The sequence below is a fragment of the Cinclus cinclus genome, chromosome 8 (assembly GCF_963662255.1).
Source record: "Cinclus cinclus chromosome 8, bCinCin1.1, whole genome shotgun sequence".
NCBI lineage: Eukaryota > Metazoa > Chordata > Aves > Passeriformes > Cinclidae > Cinclus > Cinclus cinclus.
In genome coordinates this window covers 11,398,326-11,418,422 of record NC_085053.1, presented here as the reverse complement: position 1 = coordinate 11,418,422, position 20,097 = coordinate 11,398,326, and the positions used below count along the sequence as shown (strand labels likewise).

General features: G+C 36.8%; 1 protein-coding gene across 4 annotated transcripts in view; it reads right to left on the bottom strand.

The window, feature by feature from the left end:
* The window catches only part of COL11A1 (collagen type XI alpha 1 chain), a 129,100-nt gene that overhangs the window by 37,743 nt on the left and 71,260 nt on the right, over positions 1–20,097 (bottom strand). For all 4 annotated transcript variants that reach the window (XM_062497841.1, XM_062497843.1, XM_062497840.1 and 1 more), the window contains 10 exons: positions 17,892–17,945; positions 16,856–16,963; positions 14,290–14,343; positions 11,195–11,248; positions 9,005–9,049; positions 8,821–8,874; positions 8,687–8,731; positions 5,605–5,658; positions 4,701–4,754; positions 527–580 (listed from right to left, as the gene is read on the bottom strand). In XM_062497841.1, the coding sequence (XP_062353825.1) occupies positions 527–580; positions 4,701–4,754; positions 5,605–5,658; positions 8,687–8,731; positions 8,821–8,874; positions 9,005–9,049; positions 11,195–11,248; positions 14,290–14,343; positions 16,856–16,963; positions 17,892–17,945 (576 nt within the window). The remainder of the gene's footprint in view (positions 1–526; positions 581–4,700; positions 4,755–5,604; positions 5,659–8,686; positions 8,732–8,820; positions 8,875–9,004; positions 9,050–11,194; positions 11,249–14,289; positions 14,344–16,855; positions 16,964–17,891; positions 17,946–20,097) is intronic.

Genomic DNA, 20,097 nt, shown 5'->3' with positions numbered 1-20,097 from the left:
TTGTAAGGCAGGAGAGTTGAAAGATCTCAGATTCTCTAGCAGGAAAGTTCCACTGAGGGAATTAGCTAAAAAAAGCTCTAAATACTTAATTAAGTTGTAAATTAATAAGATTAAACCAAATGAAATTTTGATGATTTATCTCTTCACAATCTAAAAGTTACTGAAAATTTTTCTCTGGCAAGAAAGCTACACATTGCATTGTTCTTTCTTAAATGTTTAATGGTAGAGAAATCTGTCTCCTTCACTTCTGTAAACCACCAATATCATAATCACATAAAAAACCCCTGAAACGACAACAAACCAACAGAAAAATTGGAACAGTAACAGAGATATTTTCTTTTTTATTTTTGTGGAATCACTGATGCTTACTAAGTATAGCTTTCTAGTACTGTTATAAAAGTTTTCTTACAGAAGTTAATATAACCATTGATATGGTCTTTTTAATACAGAAAAACAACTGCCTTATCCATAATATAACCATTAAATGTTCGTCTCATGAAGTCAACTATAAAAGGAAATTATTTACCTGAGGGCCAACAACACCACCAGGGCCAGGAGGACCAGTTTTTCCTTGAAAGCCCTGTGAAACAATTATAGAATATTACATTACCCTTAACAAGTTATAGAAGAGCAAAAATCATATTTGTGCTGAAGAGGTGAACAAGAAATTCCATGTCACACACTCCTTCTCTTCAGGAAATAAAAAAGAGAAATCATTTTTTGTCTGTGTATGCTTAGAAATGAAATGTTGATTAATCTGTCTTCCATCTCTCAGTTCCCATCTCTCTGAGGTGGTACAGCAGTAAAAATTGCTATCAGTTTTACAGATCTCTCTAGGAGAACTTGATTAGATGAGTTTGAATGCATAAGTGATGCAGCTAAAAGACAGTTGAAAATACATTTTTACATATGCATATTATGAATCATAAAACATGACATAAAAATGCTTTTTAAAGAAAGACACAGATGGAAGATTAAGTTGGAAGGGCATTAAAGATAAAGTGGAGGTGAGAGGAAAATTAAAAGAAATAAAGATCCAGGAAAGGTGAAGGTTATATTGAAATGGTAGAAAAGGCAACATGAGTGCCACAAAAAGAATGAAGCTAATGAAAAATCAATGTAGTGTCAAAAACAGAACGTAAAGGAAATATTTTTGAGACAATTTTTTAGAACACGAGCAAATTTTACAGAATTTTCATTTTCTAATCAGCAGCCCCAGATTTCAGGTTAAAATTAGTCAATAAACTGAATGAGAATGACACTTTCTAATAGCACTGGTTAATGCATCTTTGATTTATGCTAAATTATTCCTTACAAATATTGCATTCCTGCTAGTGCATTCCTGCTGGGTCACATTAGGGTCCTACACAATACTGTCTAACAGCCTGTGTCTGCCTCCTGCTCTGCTCACCTGTGTAAAAACAAACTGGGGCTCACCTGGCCCCAGTTGCTTCAAACATTGGGCCCTACTCATCTTTTCTCTGGGCACAGTCTGATTGATAGTTGCCCTGTTCCATCAGTTCCTGTTGGAGCTGTTCCACCTCAATCTGATTCTGTTCTGGCTGCCAGCCAGATGTCACCAGGTCTCGCTCTGGTCATAACTCAGGAGCTCTCTCAGACCTTTCAAATCATCCAGGTACAAAAAAATAAAATAAAATAAAATAAAAAAAAAAAAAAGACAAAAGTACCCCTTTGTTCTAATGACAGAATATCAGAACTGCTCCGATGGAATCATTCCCATGTCCCTTCCTTTACACAATTAATGCTTCCTCTGTAAGCCTGTTGTCAGGAGAGACAGAGTGCTGAGCATCACCCACTTACGGAAAGCACCTTCAGAAGAACTCCTGGTCCCAATTTTGCAGAGTGCATTGATACTTTGTTTCTTGGTGCTAATGATGGTTCACTACCCTCTTCTGTTACAAGCTTATCTATACCTACAGATCCGGATTTTTAAATATGTAAAAAGCAAAGGAGATTTCAGCAGCAGCTGCTCGAGAAGTCCTGAACCTTCCATGGCTTCATCTAAAATATTTTAGCAATTAAAAAAATTACACTTATGTCTCATGTGTGTGTTTCAAAGTGCCTAAGTAGCCTCTACTTTTATTTTTTTTGTTATTTTCTGTGAAGGACAATTTAATGAAATTATTTATTGTAGCAAGAAGAAGGCCCTCAATTAATTCTAATAGATGACAGAGGTGGTATATTTCTGTTTTATCTTTTCATAAATGTGAAACACTAAATTTTTCCATAACAGCAGACAATCTAGCAATGTTTATTGTTGAGGCATCTTGCCAAACTGAGATTGACACCACTGAAATTTATAATCACTTCTAAGGACAAACTGGCATAATGTTGGCTCTTGGCATAAAGCTTATTCCTACATTTATATTCCAAATTATTTACCACGATATTACTGTTCCTGTGTCTACAATTTCAACAAACAGTTCTTCAAAGTGTATATATCTTTCTGGGGGATAAAGCTGCAGCCTCTTCTCCACCAAGAGTTACTTTGGTTGCTGTCAACATACGCTTATTATTCCATAAACAAACTGCAGAGTGCAACCTGGGATTCTGGCTCTCTAATTTGTTAAGCTTGACTATGTCTCTTATCCTAATTCCCTAATTGCTGAAATGCCCATATGCACCAATGAACTTTATAATAAGATATGTGTCTAAATAAGAAACAGAATTCTTAATACCCTTATCTACCAGTGAGTGTAATGAAAGTTTTCTATTAATACATTTTTTAGAAACTTGAAGTGGATATGTTCATCAGGAAAAGAAAGTCAACAAGCCTACTGATTGATTTAAAACCATCTGGTTTTCTACAAAAACACATATATGAGAACCCATGGGAAAAAAGATTTTAAACATAATTGTGGCCCAAATTTACAAACACACAGGGCAGAAGACAATTCTAATGCATTTGCTCCTAAGTTACTCCAGTTTTTTTATGGGAATAATCCTACTAAACCCGAAGTGATACAAAATTAGGAACCATAGCAGAGAGTGAATCCTGAGGGACTTGGTTCAAATTTCACACAGAAATTTGCAGAGTCCATAGTTTCACTGTATTTTGAACATTTTTTTACAAGTTGTGTCACGATCAGAATGGCTGAGGTTGGAAGGGAGCTTTGGAGTCATTTTGTCCAACTGCTGTGCTGAAGCAGAGCTGCTGAGAGCTGGTTGCTCAGGAATGTGTCCAGATGGCTTTTGGATACCTCAGATGGAGACTGCAGCCTCTCTGGCTACTCTGTGGGAGTGCTTGGTCACCCTCACACGAAGAAAGCATTTCCTGATGTTCACATGGACCCTTCTGTGTTTGAGTTTATGCCCATTGCCTGTCTTGTCACTGGGCACCACGGGAAAGAGCCTGGCTCCATCTTCTTTACTGCTCCCTTCAGGTATTTCTGTACTTGGGTGAGACCTGAGCCTTCTCTAGGCTGAGCAGCCCTGGCTCCATCAGTCTTTACTCACAGCAGAGATGCTCCAGTCCCTTAATCATCTTAGTGGTCCTTTCCTGGCCACTCTCCAGGAGCTCTCTCCTGTCCTGAGGAGCCCAGAAGTGGACACTGCTCCTGGCCTCAGCAGGGCTGGACAGAAGGAAAAGACTCCCCTGCTGCAGCACAGGATACCCTCTGCTTTCTGTGCTGTCCTTGCACATTCCTGGCTCAAGTTCAAAGCAGTAAAACTAAAGGGAAAAGTTAAACTTTTTAACAGCAGACTAAAGAACAAGTGTGAGCTTCCTGCACTGTAAACAGTGATTACAGTTGTTCCTTATGGTACACAACACAGTCTTTGCATCATTGCAAAGGAAAAGAAAAAAGGAGTCAATAATGTTTCACCCAAAAAAAGCCACTATCATTTGCAAAGCATTACAATGTCACAATGCCACAATACTAGCAGAAGAAAATTGACTTTTCAGAGGGATGTGTTACTCCAAGCTCTGTGCTCCCCCTTTCAGCAGTGGAAATGACTCAGCAATCACTAACAGATTTCCAATGGAGCTGGAGCCTGAAACACATTCTACATGCTGAGAAAATTTCACAATAAATTAATTTATGGCTTTCTCTAACTAAAAAATCCAAGTGGGAATATTTGTTTAATAATGGCATACAAGTAACATTTTGACACTGCATAAATACTGTGTTTTTTAAAGATAATTCAATTAAAAGTATTACATAGTATCTTTTTAATTTTGATGCCAGAATTGATTCATTTTGATTCTTAGGGGAGTTACATAGTTTCAAAATGTTATTTTAATAAGTTCAATCATTCCTGATTCTACTTTCCAAAGGTCTTGGCTTTTTAGTTTTCTAGCTGTTTATCATCAATATTTTTGGTACATGGCATTCAGTGGGAAAACGACTGTATAGTAATTGTCTGAAAAATCTTAATTTAAATTAATTGTCTGAAAAATCTTAATTTAAATTGAGATCTGGATATTAGTCTTTTTTACTCCTATCAAATATTTAATCTCATTCTGATGTTACTAACTGGACGTAACAAAGAATAACCCCACATTTATCTCATGGGAGCAAAATAAGCTTTCTCATGCCCCATCTACAAGAAAAGTACAGTTATGTAACCTCTTGGTGCCAGCCTCTTTCCCTTTTCCCTGTTTTCTGTATTTCTTTGGTTTTGATCACATAATCATAACCTTTAGGACAACACTAACACAGCAGAGTACATTTACTTACAGTCTCACCCCGCTGTCCTGGGTGTCCAGGCAAGCCATCTTTTCCAGGTGGACCCTGAAATTATAAAATACATAAATCAAGTAATTTCTTAGCCATCCTCAAAAAAGTGTGCAATTAGCTGTCAGAATCGCTGCTCTCTGCTTATTTCTAGACTAGTCTCTGGTAAATTTTAACTGCTCCTATATTAACTAGCTAGGATTTGAATAATATTTTTCCTCATGTCCTTCCTATGCTGTCTTAACAATTGCTTGGAGAATGACTGTTGTCAAATGTAAACATGTACAAAATAGATTTCTATAAATTGAGAAATCATGGAAAGTCCCTATGCTTCCATTTTCCTTTGGTTAATGACTCAACAAAAATCTAAGCATTACAGAAGTACTTGATGAAATTTCAGGTTTAGGAAGTGCAAATAAAAGTAGCAAATGCATGGGAGGAAAAAAAAAAAAAATCACAGGTTGTTTGTTGCTTTTGTACTGCATATGAGCAGAGGCACACCAGAAGAGCACCTAAACTGGTTCAGGGGGCAGCTCAAAGGTGCTATTACTTCTGTCTGTTTCTGCTGCTAGTGAATGCCCCCTTCCCCTTCATTTTTTCCTCAGTGACTCAATCATTCAAATAAAATATACAGCAGCAAAGTAGCATTTTGCCTGAACTCAGCATGTCACGTGCCCACTGGCAGGACATACCAGACTTGCAGTTTGGTGCATTACTCTCAATGTCTTAAGAACTGCACCAACGAGTGCTTTGAAAATGTCACTCCAAACCCTTAAGGCTCAACAAGAATATTTGTAATTTATACATAAACCATCCCTTACATAATTTTTCAACTATTTACTTCAAAGGCACTCCACAAACATTACCATTCCTGTTGTTGCACACACTTAATAGAAGAGATACTTACTGGAGGTCCCTTTGGTCCGGGGAATCCAACAGGTCCCTGAGGCCCTTGCGGTCCCTGGATTAAAGGCAACCAAACAAATGGAGTTTTACTCAAACTGGATTGAAGAGTTTGTTTTAATTATAAGATATAGGAACCCTGCAGGTAATGTCTGGATTTAAGCATAAAGCCTCGGCCAGCCTGTCATAAATATTAGTAGCAGCAATTCACATGCACAGACACTGGAGGATTTCCTGAAAGCAATGGTGCTTGTGTAGGAATGCAGTAAAAAAATGAGGAAAACTGCTTACATCAGCAATGCTTGCATCTTACCCCTAAAACTGTAATAAAGTAGGAACTAACTGTGAGTTAGAAGCACTGTTCTTCCATGTTGCATAAACCAGGGGATTTAGTTAAGAGTTTGGTCATCTTTTTAACTTTCAGTCAGACATTCATCTTCGGCAATTCCTAAACCCTGATAATATTTCCAACCAGTGCAACAGTACAAAATTCCAAACAGAATAAACTTTTCAGAGTTAGCGCTAGGATTAAATACAATAATTTTGCTGTTATGAAAAATAGTTAGAAAATTCCAATATATACGAACATTTTATTTTTATAGTTTTGTATATATACAGATATAAGGAGTGAGAAAATTTTCATGCAGCATGGTTTTAGAAATTAACTAAAGATGATCAACTGACAGTGCATCGTGTGCACATGCATGTATATTCACATGAAAATATCTAAACATGTAGATATTTACACTAAGTACTACTTTACATGATTCTTTCTGAAGTTGTTGTCAAAAAAACCCCAGAGGCCAGCTTTTAAAATTTATTGTTGACATGCTGAAAGGTACTGTGTCAGCTTATGAAAATCCTTTATGCTCTTTTGTTTTTAGTGTACTAAGTGAAATCTCAAGAGTCTCATTAATTTTACATGGTTCCACAGCTGACTAATGTACCCATATTTGCAAGAATTTATCCTATTCTATTTGGTATATGATGTGTGGGTTTGCTATGACATCTAAATATGTTAGAAATGTCGGTTTGATGCAAAAGACTTGAAGCAGGAGGCCACATCTCCCAAATTTTGCTCCTCGGACTTCCTTAAGCCTCATTCCTTAAAGCCCAGGCTTGCAGAGCACAGCTGCCTCCTGCAGTGGGCAAAGCAGTGCACAAATGTAGCTGGGCAGAGGGTCCCTTGTGCCCAGCCTGGGAGAATTTCATCTTAAATGAATCTTATCCCAGGGCAGACTTCTGTTATACTGAAATACTAAACCTGAATCAGTTAAGAAGTGTTGGGGCAAAGAGAAATCTTTGTGGTCTTACTACCCAAGGCTTTTTTTTTTATTATTTATTTTTAACAAAAAAGAGGTATAAGTCTGTTTCTGAAACCTTCATAACACACAAGTGTGCTCCATGTGAGAGTTTGGGTCATTTTTCAATATGCCATGCCTGTGAACAAATTAATTTTCCTCATTTGTTTCTGGGTATAACACAAAGCTTAAAAAAAAAAAGAAGGTGGCGCTTCATAGAGGAAAGCTAATAAAAATCAGCTACAAATTACCTGAATGAAATTGGTCAGTCTCAGAAACTGACTAATAGGAACATAACTCGAAGTTTTACATTTCAATGCACCTTCTCTCTCAAAAATTCCCCTGTTCTCATGCTTTGAGGCTTTCTAAGGAAACAACTTTACATTTTTCTTTTCATTCACAATATGGCTTGCAGGTTTCAAGTCAGTGGACTGACAGATTATGTGAGAAAAAGCACTAGAATACTAACAGCATGGTATCAAAATTACATTTTCAGTTTTGTTATTAAATTTCATTTTAACAGTAGCTATGCAGGATAGATTATTTATTATTTTCATGTTTGGTAGCTGAAATAGTCTCAGAGGAGTAGAGATGACAGTTTTATTTTTTTGGCTGACACTCACCCCTCTTGGGAAGCAAACAGATACCTCACACTTATATTACACAAGTGATGGGAAACATGGTGCTTTATGATTCTTCATCTCTTTTCTTTTCTCAGTTTCTCTCCAGGGATGCCTTTGTCTTGGATTGATCTGCTCATTGTTTTAGTACCCCAGCTTCAGTTCCTTGCAAACTTTTGGAGGTGTCAGCAAACTCCTCTTCCACAAGGAGCTACTATTCCCCTTCTGGTAGGCTGCCTCTGATCCTCCTCAGTGTAAAGCAACCTACATTTCTTTTCTTGGTCTATGCCTCATTCTCTCCTTCCCATATCCTTGCTAATGCCAAAAAAACTGACATTGTGTAGCTGGGGAAAATGCACAAAGAGCTCCCTCCTGAAGAGTAACACTACTACAGAAAGAACACTGGGACCTTGCCAGGGATACTGGGAAAAGATCTTTAGGCTTCCTATATGAAAAAGGTTAGCAGTTTAATGAAATATGACTGCAAGATAAAAGCTTAAACTTTGCAAAAATACTTTGGCAGAAAGCTCATCCACTTAAACTGACTTGGTTTTCAAATGCTGCCATTATAAATACAATTTATTAATACTCTTTTTTTCTTTATAGTGCTGTACAATGAACTGTGTAGTGGATTTGTGTATTGATTGGTAAGATAATAGCAAGCAGAAAATTTTGTTTTAGAGAGAACAATAGGATTTCTGAAGCATGCAGAAAATAGGTTGAAGAGAATTCTTAGTTGATCAGAACCAAAAATCTCAGCTGCTTCAAAAAAAGAATCTTCTGGATGTGGCTTGAGTACTAATCCAATAAACAGGCAATAAGCTGCAGTAAGTGAGGAATTCTGAAGAGCCTAAATGTGAGTACACCTGTAATTCACAGGGATGTATACAAAGGGCATGGATGTAACAAAGTGTGCATGTACTCTCTGTTTCCTAGATGTACAAAACTGAGATACAGTTGGAAGAAGCTTTCAGCAAACTTCAGGCACTCCATTAAGAACTTTGTGAAAAGCATCATTGGTACTGAGGTTTTTTTAGTTCTGGTTTCCCTCATCAAAGCAGCACAGACAGATGAGAGGGAGAACTGGAAAGAAAAGAACCCTCCCACCCTCAAATCACACTCCTATATAGTGGGAGAAACATGTAAAAAGATAGCTTCCACAAACCCTTTCGCCTGGTGGGCCAGGAGGACCATCATTGCCTGAAGTGCCCTGGAAAGGAAAGACAGTTCGTTCAAGGACTTACATTGATTTAAAAGAAACAGCCTGTAGCCAATCTATACAGTGTGCTTGACAATTACCTTTGGACCTGGTTTACCAGTGGGACCTCTGGGACCTCTTGAGCCTCTTGGACCCTGTCAATTTAACACAGATGCACTTGATGATAAATACTGGATGTTATGATCTAAGGAAAGTAATTCTTCACGGTATAATAGGGGCAATTCACACAGGAAAGCTTCTAAATTGCAAATCAAAAGAACTTACTGTTGGTCCTCTCTGTCCTCTGGGGCCTGGTTTGCCATGCAATCCCTGGAAAGAAAAGTTCACAGAAATCATCTTAGCAGGCATTCTATTTGTGAGATAAAGTTTTATTACTGAAGTGGAGGCAGAGAGCAACTCCCTTAAGTTTAAATGTTATTTTATCTTTAACTATCTACTTTGCATTTCAATTTACAGAATCACAGTCCTTGATAAAATTGGTTATCTTTCTGAGTTCACTGGGATTGTGGCTAAATGCACTAAATTTGCTTGACAGTCAGATTCTGTCAGAGGCATTAGAACACTTTAAACTGCATTAAAACAGTATTGAAGGTGGCACACAACAAGCAGAGACTCTCTGCAGCAGTCTGAATGACCTGGCATTGTGAACATCCTTAAAAACAAAGTTCCCAGGCTCCCATGGACAGCTCTGCAGGTTAATAGAGAAAAGAAAGGGCAAGCCTCTCTTCATTTATAACAGAAATAGGCACTGTTTTGGTAGGTATTCGTACCAAAATTACGCACACTTGACAGACATACAGAACTTGCCAGATACCAGTCCTTAATTTTTTTGCTTTAATACAGCTCCTAATCATGCTCAATGTGAATTATCTTTAGGCTCTGCACTGGAATGGCTGTGTATTGTAATGAAAAGAATCTTAAAATTCAAGAAAGTATTCTTCAGGTAGAGGGAGGAACCTGAAAGCTGGTACTTTCTAATCTTTGAGGTAAACAAACCAGCAACAGAAAAATCACCAGACATGTTTTAGCACAAAGCTTCCTTTTACTGGAAACCAATTAAGTGCATTCACCTGTTTTCTTGACATGTTGTCCCACACCCCCCCCCCCTTTATTTTTAAATTAACATTGGTTTTATTTCACTTATCAGAATAAAATTTATGTGCTGTTTTTGAAACGCTACTCAGCTTGTGACCACCTTCTCAAGGAGAGGGTCTGTCTTTCCTAGTACCTGTATGTGTGGTGGCATAAAACACCATGATAACCCTTTAGGCAAGATTAACAAAAATATCTGCTTCTCATTACAAAACCTGCAGTTATGGGCTCATTGATGATCAGCATAATATGTCAGTGTATCAGCAGTTTGATGGTATTAATTACGTGGTTAATACCCTAGCTGAACTTAAAGCTTTATGAAGGCCTGAAAATAGATCAATATAGTAAAATTTTCATAATTTCAAGCCTCCTGTTTGATCCTATGATTTTGGCTTTTTTTTTTCCAATCTTCTGCCTTTATTAGCAGTTACCTCATTTTTTTCACAATACAGATGAACTGAACATTGCTTTGTTGCTTGTGCCTGTACATAACAACACATCTTTGTCTTAGCTAGAATAATACAAGAACAATATAAACTGTAGACAAGTGATGCAAATGCTAATGGATTTAATATATTTCATCTTAAAATACTGAATTTCTGCTTTAAGAATAATAATATATTTTACCTGTTTGACTTGATGTTACTATCAGCTAGTAATTCTGACATATCTCTTACATTCACCATCTTTCTAACATACCCTGCTATATTCAATTGAGCTTTAATGACAACAGAACAGTGACCTTCTTTGTAATCTATTTTTAATTGCTATAGTTTGAAGAACATGCATAACACATTTCCCCTCACCTGCTTCAAGCAAGCAAAGCAACAGAAAATGTAATTTTCCATTTTTTAATATATGTAATAGTGCATGTTCTTCATCTTGCCTGTTATATTTTGCCTTTTTGAAGCTAAGCCTAAAAAAACCCCCCTTGTGGCAAGTCAGAATATTTATGAAGTACGAGTTGAATTTCCTTGAGGGTAAATTGCATGGTAGCAGGATAATTCATGGGATACAGGAAAATAATTCTTGTCAACTCACTCAGCTATACTGTCCAAAAAAAAAAAAAACTCCAAGCCCTTCAGCAATGGTGATTTGTATTCTCTTTTTCAAATTATATAATTATGGCAGTATGTGCAGTAAGAAAGTGTCCAAGTTCTTGTATATTTAGATTAATACCTTAAAGAACTGCAAATAGTGCCTCAGTATGTCTTGTTTTACATGAAGACAGAGGTCCATCTTGAATATTAAAATCCTGTTTTTATCACTCTTTCCATAGTAACTTGTATCCTTAGCTTTCAGTCTTTTCCCCCAGTGCTGAAGTTTAAAAGTTAATTGTTATGCAAGAATGAATTATCATACCCTTGCACCTTTCTCTCCATTGGCACCTGGAAATCCTGGGAAACCAGTTGAGCCCTATGTAAGAAATCAATGCAAATGTCAGAGGATATCAAGAGCAAAAGTCGTAGAGCCAACATTTAATAGACACATAAAGTACAACTCCAAGTCACGTACATTGTATATGTCAAACTTGCAACTGTGACAACTGTAAATAAATTTATGAAAGCTGTAAATAAACTTACCATAATGCCTCAAGTCCAGAAAGCATTAAAAAAAAATCAATATATAGAATGGACATTATTTGTCATCTTATTAGACCATAAAGTATACATTAAATCTGCACCTTTTTTAAAAGTAGGGAAGTTAATAATTATTAACAGCCCAATAGAAATAACTGTATCACAATGGAGACAAACAAACAAGGCCCTGTGGCCTCACAGTAAGATAACTCTTTTAAAAAATAATTCCAGAAAATGGTAAAGATTTGCCACATCCTCTGTTCACTTTACTGAGCTGTAAATTAATTATGTCAAGTTCTTTATTCACTATAAACCAGCCAATGGACTGTTTCATTTACTGATCCATGCAACTCATACATAAGCAGAATTGATGAGATTATCTGGCTTGAAACTGTTCCCAGCTCTATCCCTCCTCCTTTTTTCCTCCCCTTTCCTTCTGCTAGCTGTCTGGTGTAATGGAAGCAGAACTGTTTCCTTCTTTGCTTCTGGCATACAGGTTCTGTGGAACAGCAGACTTTTTTACTTGCCATGGTGTTAATTTTTCATAAGGAACTTGGGATCAAAGAGGTGATAATCATGATAAAATATACTTTTAACAGACCAGGGATGAGCATGAAGAGAGTGTTTGGTTTGGTTGGCCACTAAAATATACTAGCCAGAGTACCTGCTGTCAGAAGGCATCCATGTCTGTGCAGGTTGCAATTATCATTTTACTGACAAATAGAGCACATATAAAAAAAAACCTTAAAATGTAATTTATTGGTGCTCTTTGAAATGAACTTTTTTTTCATTACTTTTTCTCTTGTCCTTACTCCTCTTTTTCCTCTAATGAATTTTGTTTTACATAATCATTCCAATTATCCATAAAGGACTTAGGGGCAGTACAATTTCACTAACACAGATTCTAATGAAACCCTTACTGACTGATATAGACTGGTGGCAGAAAAGTGATACTTTTCTTCCTTCTCTTTCCTTTTGTATTCATTTTCCTTTAATTTTCTTTCTTCTTAAATCTTCACAAGTTATAACTTTATATAAGAATAAAACTGAAAATTCTAGTCTGTGAAGCCCAAGGTTTTGTTTTTTTGGTTTTTTTTTCTTTTAAATTAAAAGGCTGGAAAAAGATCACACCAAATGATGGGGGCACTAATAGTCATGACTTGATTGTAAATATCTGAGGTGTACAGTAGTTTTTGCAACTGTGCTAATCCAGGGGGATTGGATTGGAGAAAAGGAAAAAGTGTCCTGAAAATTATCAGATAATGGCAGTACTCTAAGAATAAGCCTTAGGAAAAAATAAAATCAATCATAAGTATTAACAAAAAGAGTGATGTCAACTTCCTTGACAATACTGGGACAAGATTTCCTATTTGCTTTACATAGCTAATATATTATTCTGCTGCTTTTTTCCTCACTTGCTTATGTTAATTTGAACTGGCTTGTGACTCAGTTTCAGAAGAAGTTTCTAGTGAGTTATCTCTTGTGTTTGCCAGTCTTTCTTGGAAATTTAGGTAGCAAATTAGAAGAGCAACAGTGAACACAGCTTGAGAACTATTTCTCAATTTTAATGTGATAAAAATTTAATGCAAGGAAATTCTTAATCAAGTCTTAATTGAAAAAGAATCAATCAACCCTTATTTCAAATGTTATATAATTTTTGTTCTTAGAACGGAATAATGTAAAACTCTTATTTTAGATTTTTCAAAAGACAGTTCTGAAGGAGAACAAGGAGACTGACATCTCAGACATCTTGAGTTAAACTGAAGCAAAATCCCCTGTGTTTCTCAAGGTGAATAGTTGTCATGAGTACTGTCCTTAGATAGTTTTAATGTTTTTCACTGATGCAGTTTTCAGTGAATAAGATTTTATTTAAATAATTTTTCAGACAGCCCATTCACTTGACTGAAAAGTGCTGAAGTATAGGGCAGAGTCAGAAAACCACTTTGCTTTGCCAGTCAGGAAGTTGTATTTCATCCAAAAATCCCCCATAATTTCAAATTTGAAAAGAAAAATAGATCTAAAATAGAGCAGGTCGATATTTCAGAGGTGTAGGAGGGGTGAGTGATTCTTTTACTTGTGATATTTACTTAGATGGATCTCCCTTGAGAAGGACTGGAGCTACAATGTCTCCCTAATGGTATCCTCTACACAGTGAAATGTCTGTGGAACTATGCTTTTATTCCATCTTTTTTCTTTCTAATCTCAGAAAATTGATCTTCCAATTAATTTAGCATGCCCATTTCCTAAAGATGTGTTAGGATGAACTTGATAGAAATTTGTTTCATAAAAAATGTTTTAAACCAGAAGCCCCCTGTGTGGTTTTCTATTGCAATGCAAATATGTAAAGTAGCTGGAGGATAGATATAGACACTTAAATTAACTAAGGATTGTGTTTTGTCATGTTTGTCTTAAAAGAAACTAAAGGAGAACATGAGGAAAAATTGTAAATGACACGTTTCAAAGAAATAAAGTATATTCCATGGAAGAAGCAATAATCACACATATTATCCCTGCACCACACTGAAAATTCCCATCACTATCAGCATCCATTTAGTCAATATAGTGGTGCCTATTCTCTTTCAAGAATGTCAGCAGTTCCTTCCTTTTCCAGTTGTTTAGTGCATGCCAGTCTAATGCTGGCACAGTAAAACTCAGGAGAAAAGTACTATATTAAGAAGAGGAAAGTGCTCCATAAAGAGCCTGACCTAGTGGATCTCACATTGTAGAAGATTTTTCTTCAGAATATGATTATAAAGAAAGAAAATGAGAAAAATGACCCTTTCTTTGATGTCAACACCCTGCTTCCCCAAACACAGAAATGAGATAGGTGCCATTGTGACCAGTGTCAAAACAATATACAGCTCATTTACAGCTCACCTTTGGACCTTGTCTTCCTGGATAACCTGGCAGGCCAGGTACGCCCAGCTTACCCTGCAAGGAGAAGGCAGTGTTACATTTCACTCTATCTTCCTTTGTGGTTCAGCATGCTTCTATACAAAATAATTTTTCCATAACATAGAGTGATGGTACTCCATGGAATATAATATTAGATTAAATTGATGTCTCATTTTTATAATTAATTACCAGTGGGTTTAGTGTCCCAAACTTAAACAAAAATCCTGTGCCAATGAATGAATCCAGAGAAATCAAGACCTCAAAGGTTTTTTCTTCCAGGAAGTGCTGTGCAGTTCTATGTGGTTGAGATCATTAAACAATAACTATTCTCTAAAAAAAAATCAGGGTGTTAATAGGTTTAAGTGAGAAGAAATTATTTTTAATTTATACTGTGTGAGGGCTGACTTTCATGAATAGGCATTTGAAGAATTAATTCTTTTCCTGAGTAGTTCTAAACTGAGACTGTGATAAATTATACCCCACTGATTATTGGCTGACAATGGATTTGTCAACAGCCATTACCAACTTGCTATGTTCAGAAAAGACTGATCAGCACTGACATCAACCATTCCCAGAAATGAAATACACTACCCTACTCCATTGAGCTGGGAACTCTGGGGAGGAATTTCTCTGCGTTCTAGAATATCAAGTTCTGGAGAAGATCAATGGAAAAGATGACTGTAAAGTATCATATGGTACACTGCAGTAACCACAGATAATGTAAAATAGGAAGGAGAAACTTGCATGGGTAAGGAAAATTTCCCAGAAGTGTTTACTGATAAAAAACACCACATAAATAAATATGTTGAGTGTTATCATATTCATGCAAGCACACGTGTCAGGTAAGACATTATGAAGAACAATTTTTACATTTAAGAAACTACTTTTAATGCTGCCAGTTATTTGCCACCTTGAAACAAGCCGCATGCAGTGCAATGAATTAAATGTTGTGCAGCCTGACAGCACATCAAACTCTTGCCAGGTTCAGTGAAAGTTTTGTCCCTGATTTTTTGAGTCAGCAAGCCCAGTTGCGTAGGTTGAGTGTGAATACTGATATATTTTATTATGAGCTCATTTCTGATATGTTCTTAATTTTTTTTTGGCACCCTACTCGATTTTTCATTAACCAAGCAAATCTAGCTTTAGACTTACTTGGGAAATTGAGTTTTCTTATCATGGAATCAGATGAACACAGAGAATAAGAACTACTGCAGTAATTGCATTCCTTTCTTTACAAGAATAGTACCTTTGCATTAAATATATCATATGAATGACAACGGAACATGACATTTGTATCTGCTCTTACAGACTTTCCAAATATTGTGGGAAGATCTATAAGTTCACAATAACTATTCCAGTTTTTGCACTAAAATAAATGTCACAGGACCAGCACCAAAGACTTCCTCTCTGACCCATTCCATTCTGGCCAAGTATCCATAGAATATCCATGGAAGATGTGTGCCTTCCAGTGGGCAAGAAAAGCTGTAAACATTTGTTTAAAAGGGAAAACTGTGGCTCTAAAATTCCAAAGCCAGGTAATAGTGTTATCAACACAAAATTTTTTTTTTTTCAAATATCTTCTGATATTTAGGGATTCAGATTCTTGACTTGTATACTGTGAGAGTCCCAAATAGGTCACAGTGGACAAGAAATGGTTGAAAATCTATATTCATAGCGAGTAATTTCAATAAGAACTAAAAATAATTCAAATTTGAATTTAAAAATACCAACTAGTAAAAAAAGGTTTGCTTCATTTTGATTTGGTTTCTGCACCCTCTGTCCTACATTTTTCAAGAGAGAACTAGAATTGAAGCTCACCAGAAATTTAAAGGGAAGTATTTTCATCAGCATCTTCTCACTTAAGTGATATGCATTTACATGTACGTGGCATATACATGTTTGAACCATCATTTTTATGTTATTTTATATTATCATGCTTCTCCAGTTATTTATATTACCACTGCTGAAATCACCTTTCCTTTCTGACAGTACCCACACATCCACATTTCTCAGTCTCCTTTCCATCCATTATACCAAACTCAAATGGTTTTTGTTGAAACCAGGATTCTACAGAGATTTGTACGTTGTGCTTGATCTCTGTTTTCACCATCCTTTTATCAGTCCTCCCTCTTAAAAACCCCTTTTCCTTTTGCCAACCCTATTTTGGACTTTTATTCAGGAAATGTTTTCCACTTCAAAAAATTTCCAGGTCACCATTTGTTGTAATATGACTCAATATTAATTTGCTCTTCAGCAGCACCTTTATCCTCCTTTGTGCCCAGCTATTTTATTTGCATTGGGTTTTCCACAGCTGGCATGCACTGTATGTAATTTGGGATAAAAATGGAGTTGCCTTATGTACTGTTGGAGTACTACAGTGACTCTTTGTATACTTACAAGATAAGCATTCCCAATCCTTGATCAAATGGGAACCCCAGTGGTCTGCTGCAGTAGTGTCACAAAAAAGATGTTTTTCAGTGATGGAGATTATGGGTTCCATCTATGTTATGAGGCAATGGCAGGTTTATGTTGATTTCTGGCTACTGACCTTTTCCCCAGCTGGACCAGCAGCACCTGGGTCCCCAGATGGACCCGATCGACCTTTTGGACCTTCTGGGCCATCTTCTCCTCGTGGACCTGGCTGACCAATCTCTCCCTAAAATACATCACCTTATAAATATGGAACAATGGCCTTCACACATATATTGGAAGGATTTCCTACAATTACTTGAAAAGAAATTTTCAGTAAATCTCAACAGAGAATAGAATCATACAATAGTTTGGGAGGAACCTTTAAAGGTCATCCAGACTTCCTGCAGTGCACGGGGACATCTCCAAATAGATCAGATTGCTGTAAGCCCTGTCCAGTTTCCTATTAGGAAAATATCACTACTTATGTTCATTGTATAAATGCAAATATTAAAAAAAATTAGGCAATGAATATCACTTTCAGAGTGTTGGAGCCTAGTTGCCTTGCTTGAAGACAGCTGCATTTGGAAACCGTTCTTATTTTTCCTTTCCTAAATTTTTGAGAAGGCACCTTGGCAGCCCACAGAAAGACAATTGTGTTTATCTAAGTATTTAACATGCTACCATTGTCACAGTTTTTAGTGTATACAGACTACAGATACAAGCCAGGAGCCCCTTATGATAAGCTTTTTTACAATCTCTACAACACTTCCTATGAAAGGAAGTAATTGCTCATTAAGCTAAATAAACAGCATTTTGGCAGAGATGTACAAAATGCTGGGCTGGAATGGAGATGTCTTTATTCTAGATAGATAACTTTTCCTCAGGCAAATATGGGAGATCTGGGAATCTGGAAAAGGAGATTCCTTAGGAAGAACCTCATTGAAAAGGATATTCAAGACTGACATTCTCTTCCTCTTTATGATTGTGCCATTTTTGATTCACAAGAACCATATCTCTGGATCAAATTTGTGCAAGCACAGGGAATAGACATATTTTAAAATACTAGCTCTTATTTTATTTTTGGTTTAAGTATGTTTGTTCACTGCAGCAATCCTTTCAAAACAATAACATTTAAACTTTGAAGAATATATGGGCTATGAATAAATGCTTACCCGGTCACCTTTAAGACCCATGTCACCTTTAAAACCTGGAAAACCATCTTCACCCTAAAAATACAGAAATGCAGGTAAAGACTTAGCAATATTTCTTAAAAAAAAAACATAAGAAAATAAATTCACAAAATATAAAAATAGCTTGTGTGGATAAAGTGGGAACTTCAGACACCAGAAAATATAATCTGGCTACTACTGTTTTACAGAAAATACACCAGTTCACTACACAAAATGAATTTTAAGTTTGAAAATTCTTAATAACAGTTGTTCAAAATAATCTATCTAAAGGTAGAAACAATTCTGTTTTAATATTAATTGTCTTGCAAAGTCCTTTCTTAGCTCCTGTTTTTGATTATCATTCTTTTTAATAATCATCCATTCAACTAAAAAAAAAAGGTGACAAATCACCATTATTCTTTTGATAGCAGAACTTCCCTCTTAAGTAATTTTTCTCTTAATCTAGTGCCTTAATAGAATCATGAAAGGAATCAAAAACTTGACTGCTTGTAACATCTTAATAAATTGACATGAAACGCAAAAATAATACTGCTTATAACTTCAAAGAAGTAGTGATCTCTATGGAGCAGTTTGATATCCTGCAATGCTCAGCCCTGCCTACTCTCACTGGCTGAAGTAATTGAAAGAAAGTAGAAACAAAATATTAAGACTGAATCCAAAAAGAGTGGCAAGACATGTACACATTATTGCTATTTCTAATAAAAATTTTCAATTTACTGCCTAGAAAATTCTGGCAAAGAATCTACTCCAGGCAATTTAATTGGACTCCATGTTGAAGTACAAGCATCAGACAGGTTTCATTTACACGTGTATGAGTTAGTTCAGATACAAGCAGAAATCTCCAGATGTGCTCTGCAGATTTACCTCTTGCTCCAGCATAAACTGATCAGCTTTTGGTTCTCTCTTTCTGAAGTTTAATAAGTCCAAGTGCCAAGCCCTTCATTTTGGCCACAACAACCCTCTGCAGAGCTAGAGGCTGGGGATGGTGTGGTTGGACAGTGCCCAGGCAGAAAGGGACCTGGGGGTGCTGGTCCACAGCTGACTGAACATGAGCCAGCAGTGTGCCCTGGTGGCCAAGAGGGACAATGGCACCATGGCCTGGATCAGGAATTGTGTGGCCAGCAGGAGCAGGGAGGTCATTCTTCCCCTGCACTCAGCACTGGTGAGATCACACCTTGAGTGCTGTGTCCAGTTCTGTCCCCTCAGTTTAGGAAGGACTTTGAGACACTTGAGCACATCCAGAGGAGGCAACAAGGGAGGTGAGGGGCTTGGAACACAAACCCTGTGAGGAACAGCTGAGGGAGCTGGGGTTGTTCAGCCTGGAGAAAAGGAGACTCGGGGGTGACATTATCACTCTCTACAGCTCCCCAAAAGGTGGCTGTGGTCAGGTGAAGGTTGTTCTCTTTCTCCAGGCAGCAACTGACAGAACCAGAGGACACAGCCTTAAACTGTGCCAGAGGGAAATAGAGGTGGGATATTAGGAAAAAGTTTCTTATGGAAAGAATAATAAGGTATTGGAATGCTTTGCCTGGGGAGGTGCTGGAGTCACCATCCCTGGATGTATTTAGAAAAAGATTGGATGTGGCACTTGGTGCCATGGTTTACTTGAGGTGTTGAGGGCATGGGTTTGACTCGATGATCTTGGAGGTCTCTTCAAACCTAGTGATTCTGTATGACTCATCATAGAACTACTGCTCCAAAATCCAGGCAACAAAGACTCCATTTTCATCTGATGCTTAGTTGTAACATGGCAGTTAAGGTCTTTGTGAAGAATAATAACATAGTAAAACGTTTTACTATGATGCTATTAGTTTTTATAAGCTCAAGTAATAACGCTGACTTCAAATCTGAGTAATATTTGGACTGTCAATAAAACCAGGAGAGAGTGACAATGTTCTCCACATTAGTGAAGAAAACAACAAAACAAAATAAAGCAAGAAAGCTTAATCCTCATGTTCAAAAAAAGTTTGCTTTTTGCATTCTTGGACCCACAAATTTTTTATCTTCTCCCTGATCACCAAGTGAGATGGACTGCAGGGCTAAAGTCATTTTGAATTTGCAAGTAGTCATAGAGTACACAACAATAACTGTAGAAAGGGGAAAAGAAGTAGATGTGCTAGTGGTAAAAAACTCAAAATAGGCAAGAAGGCATCAAAAGTCAAAACTAAACAAAACACAACAACTCAAA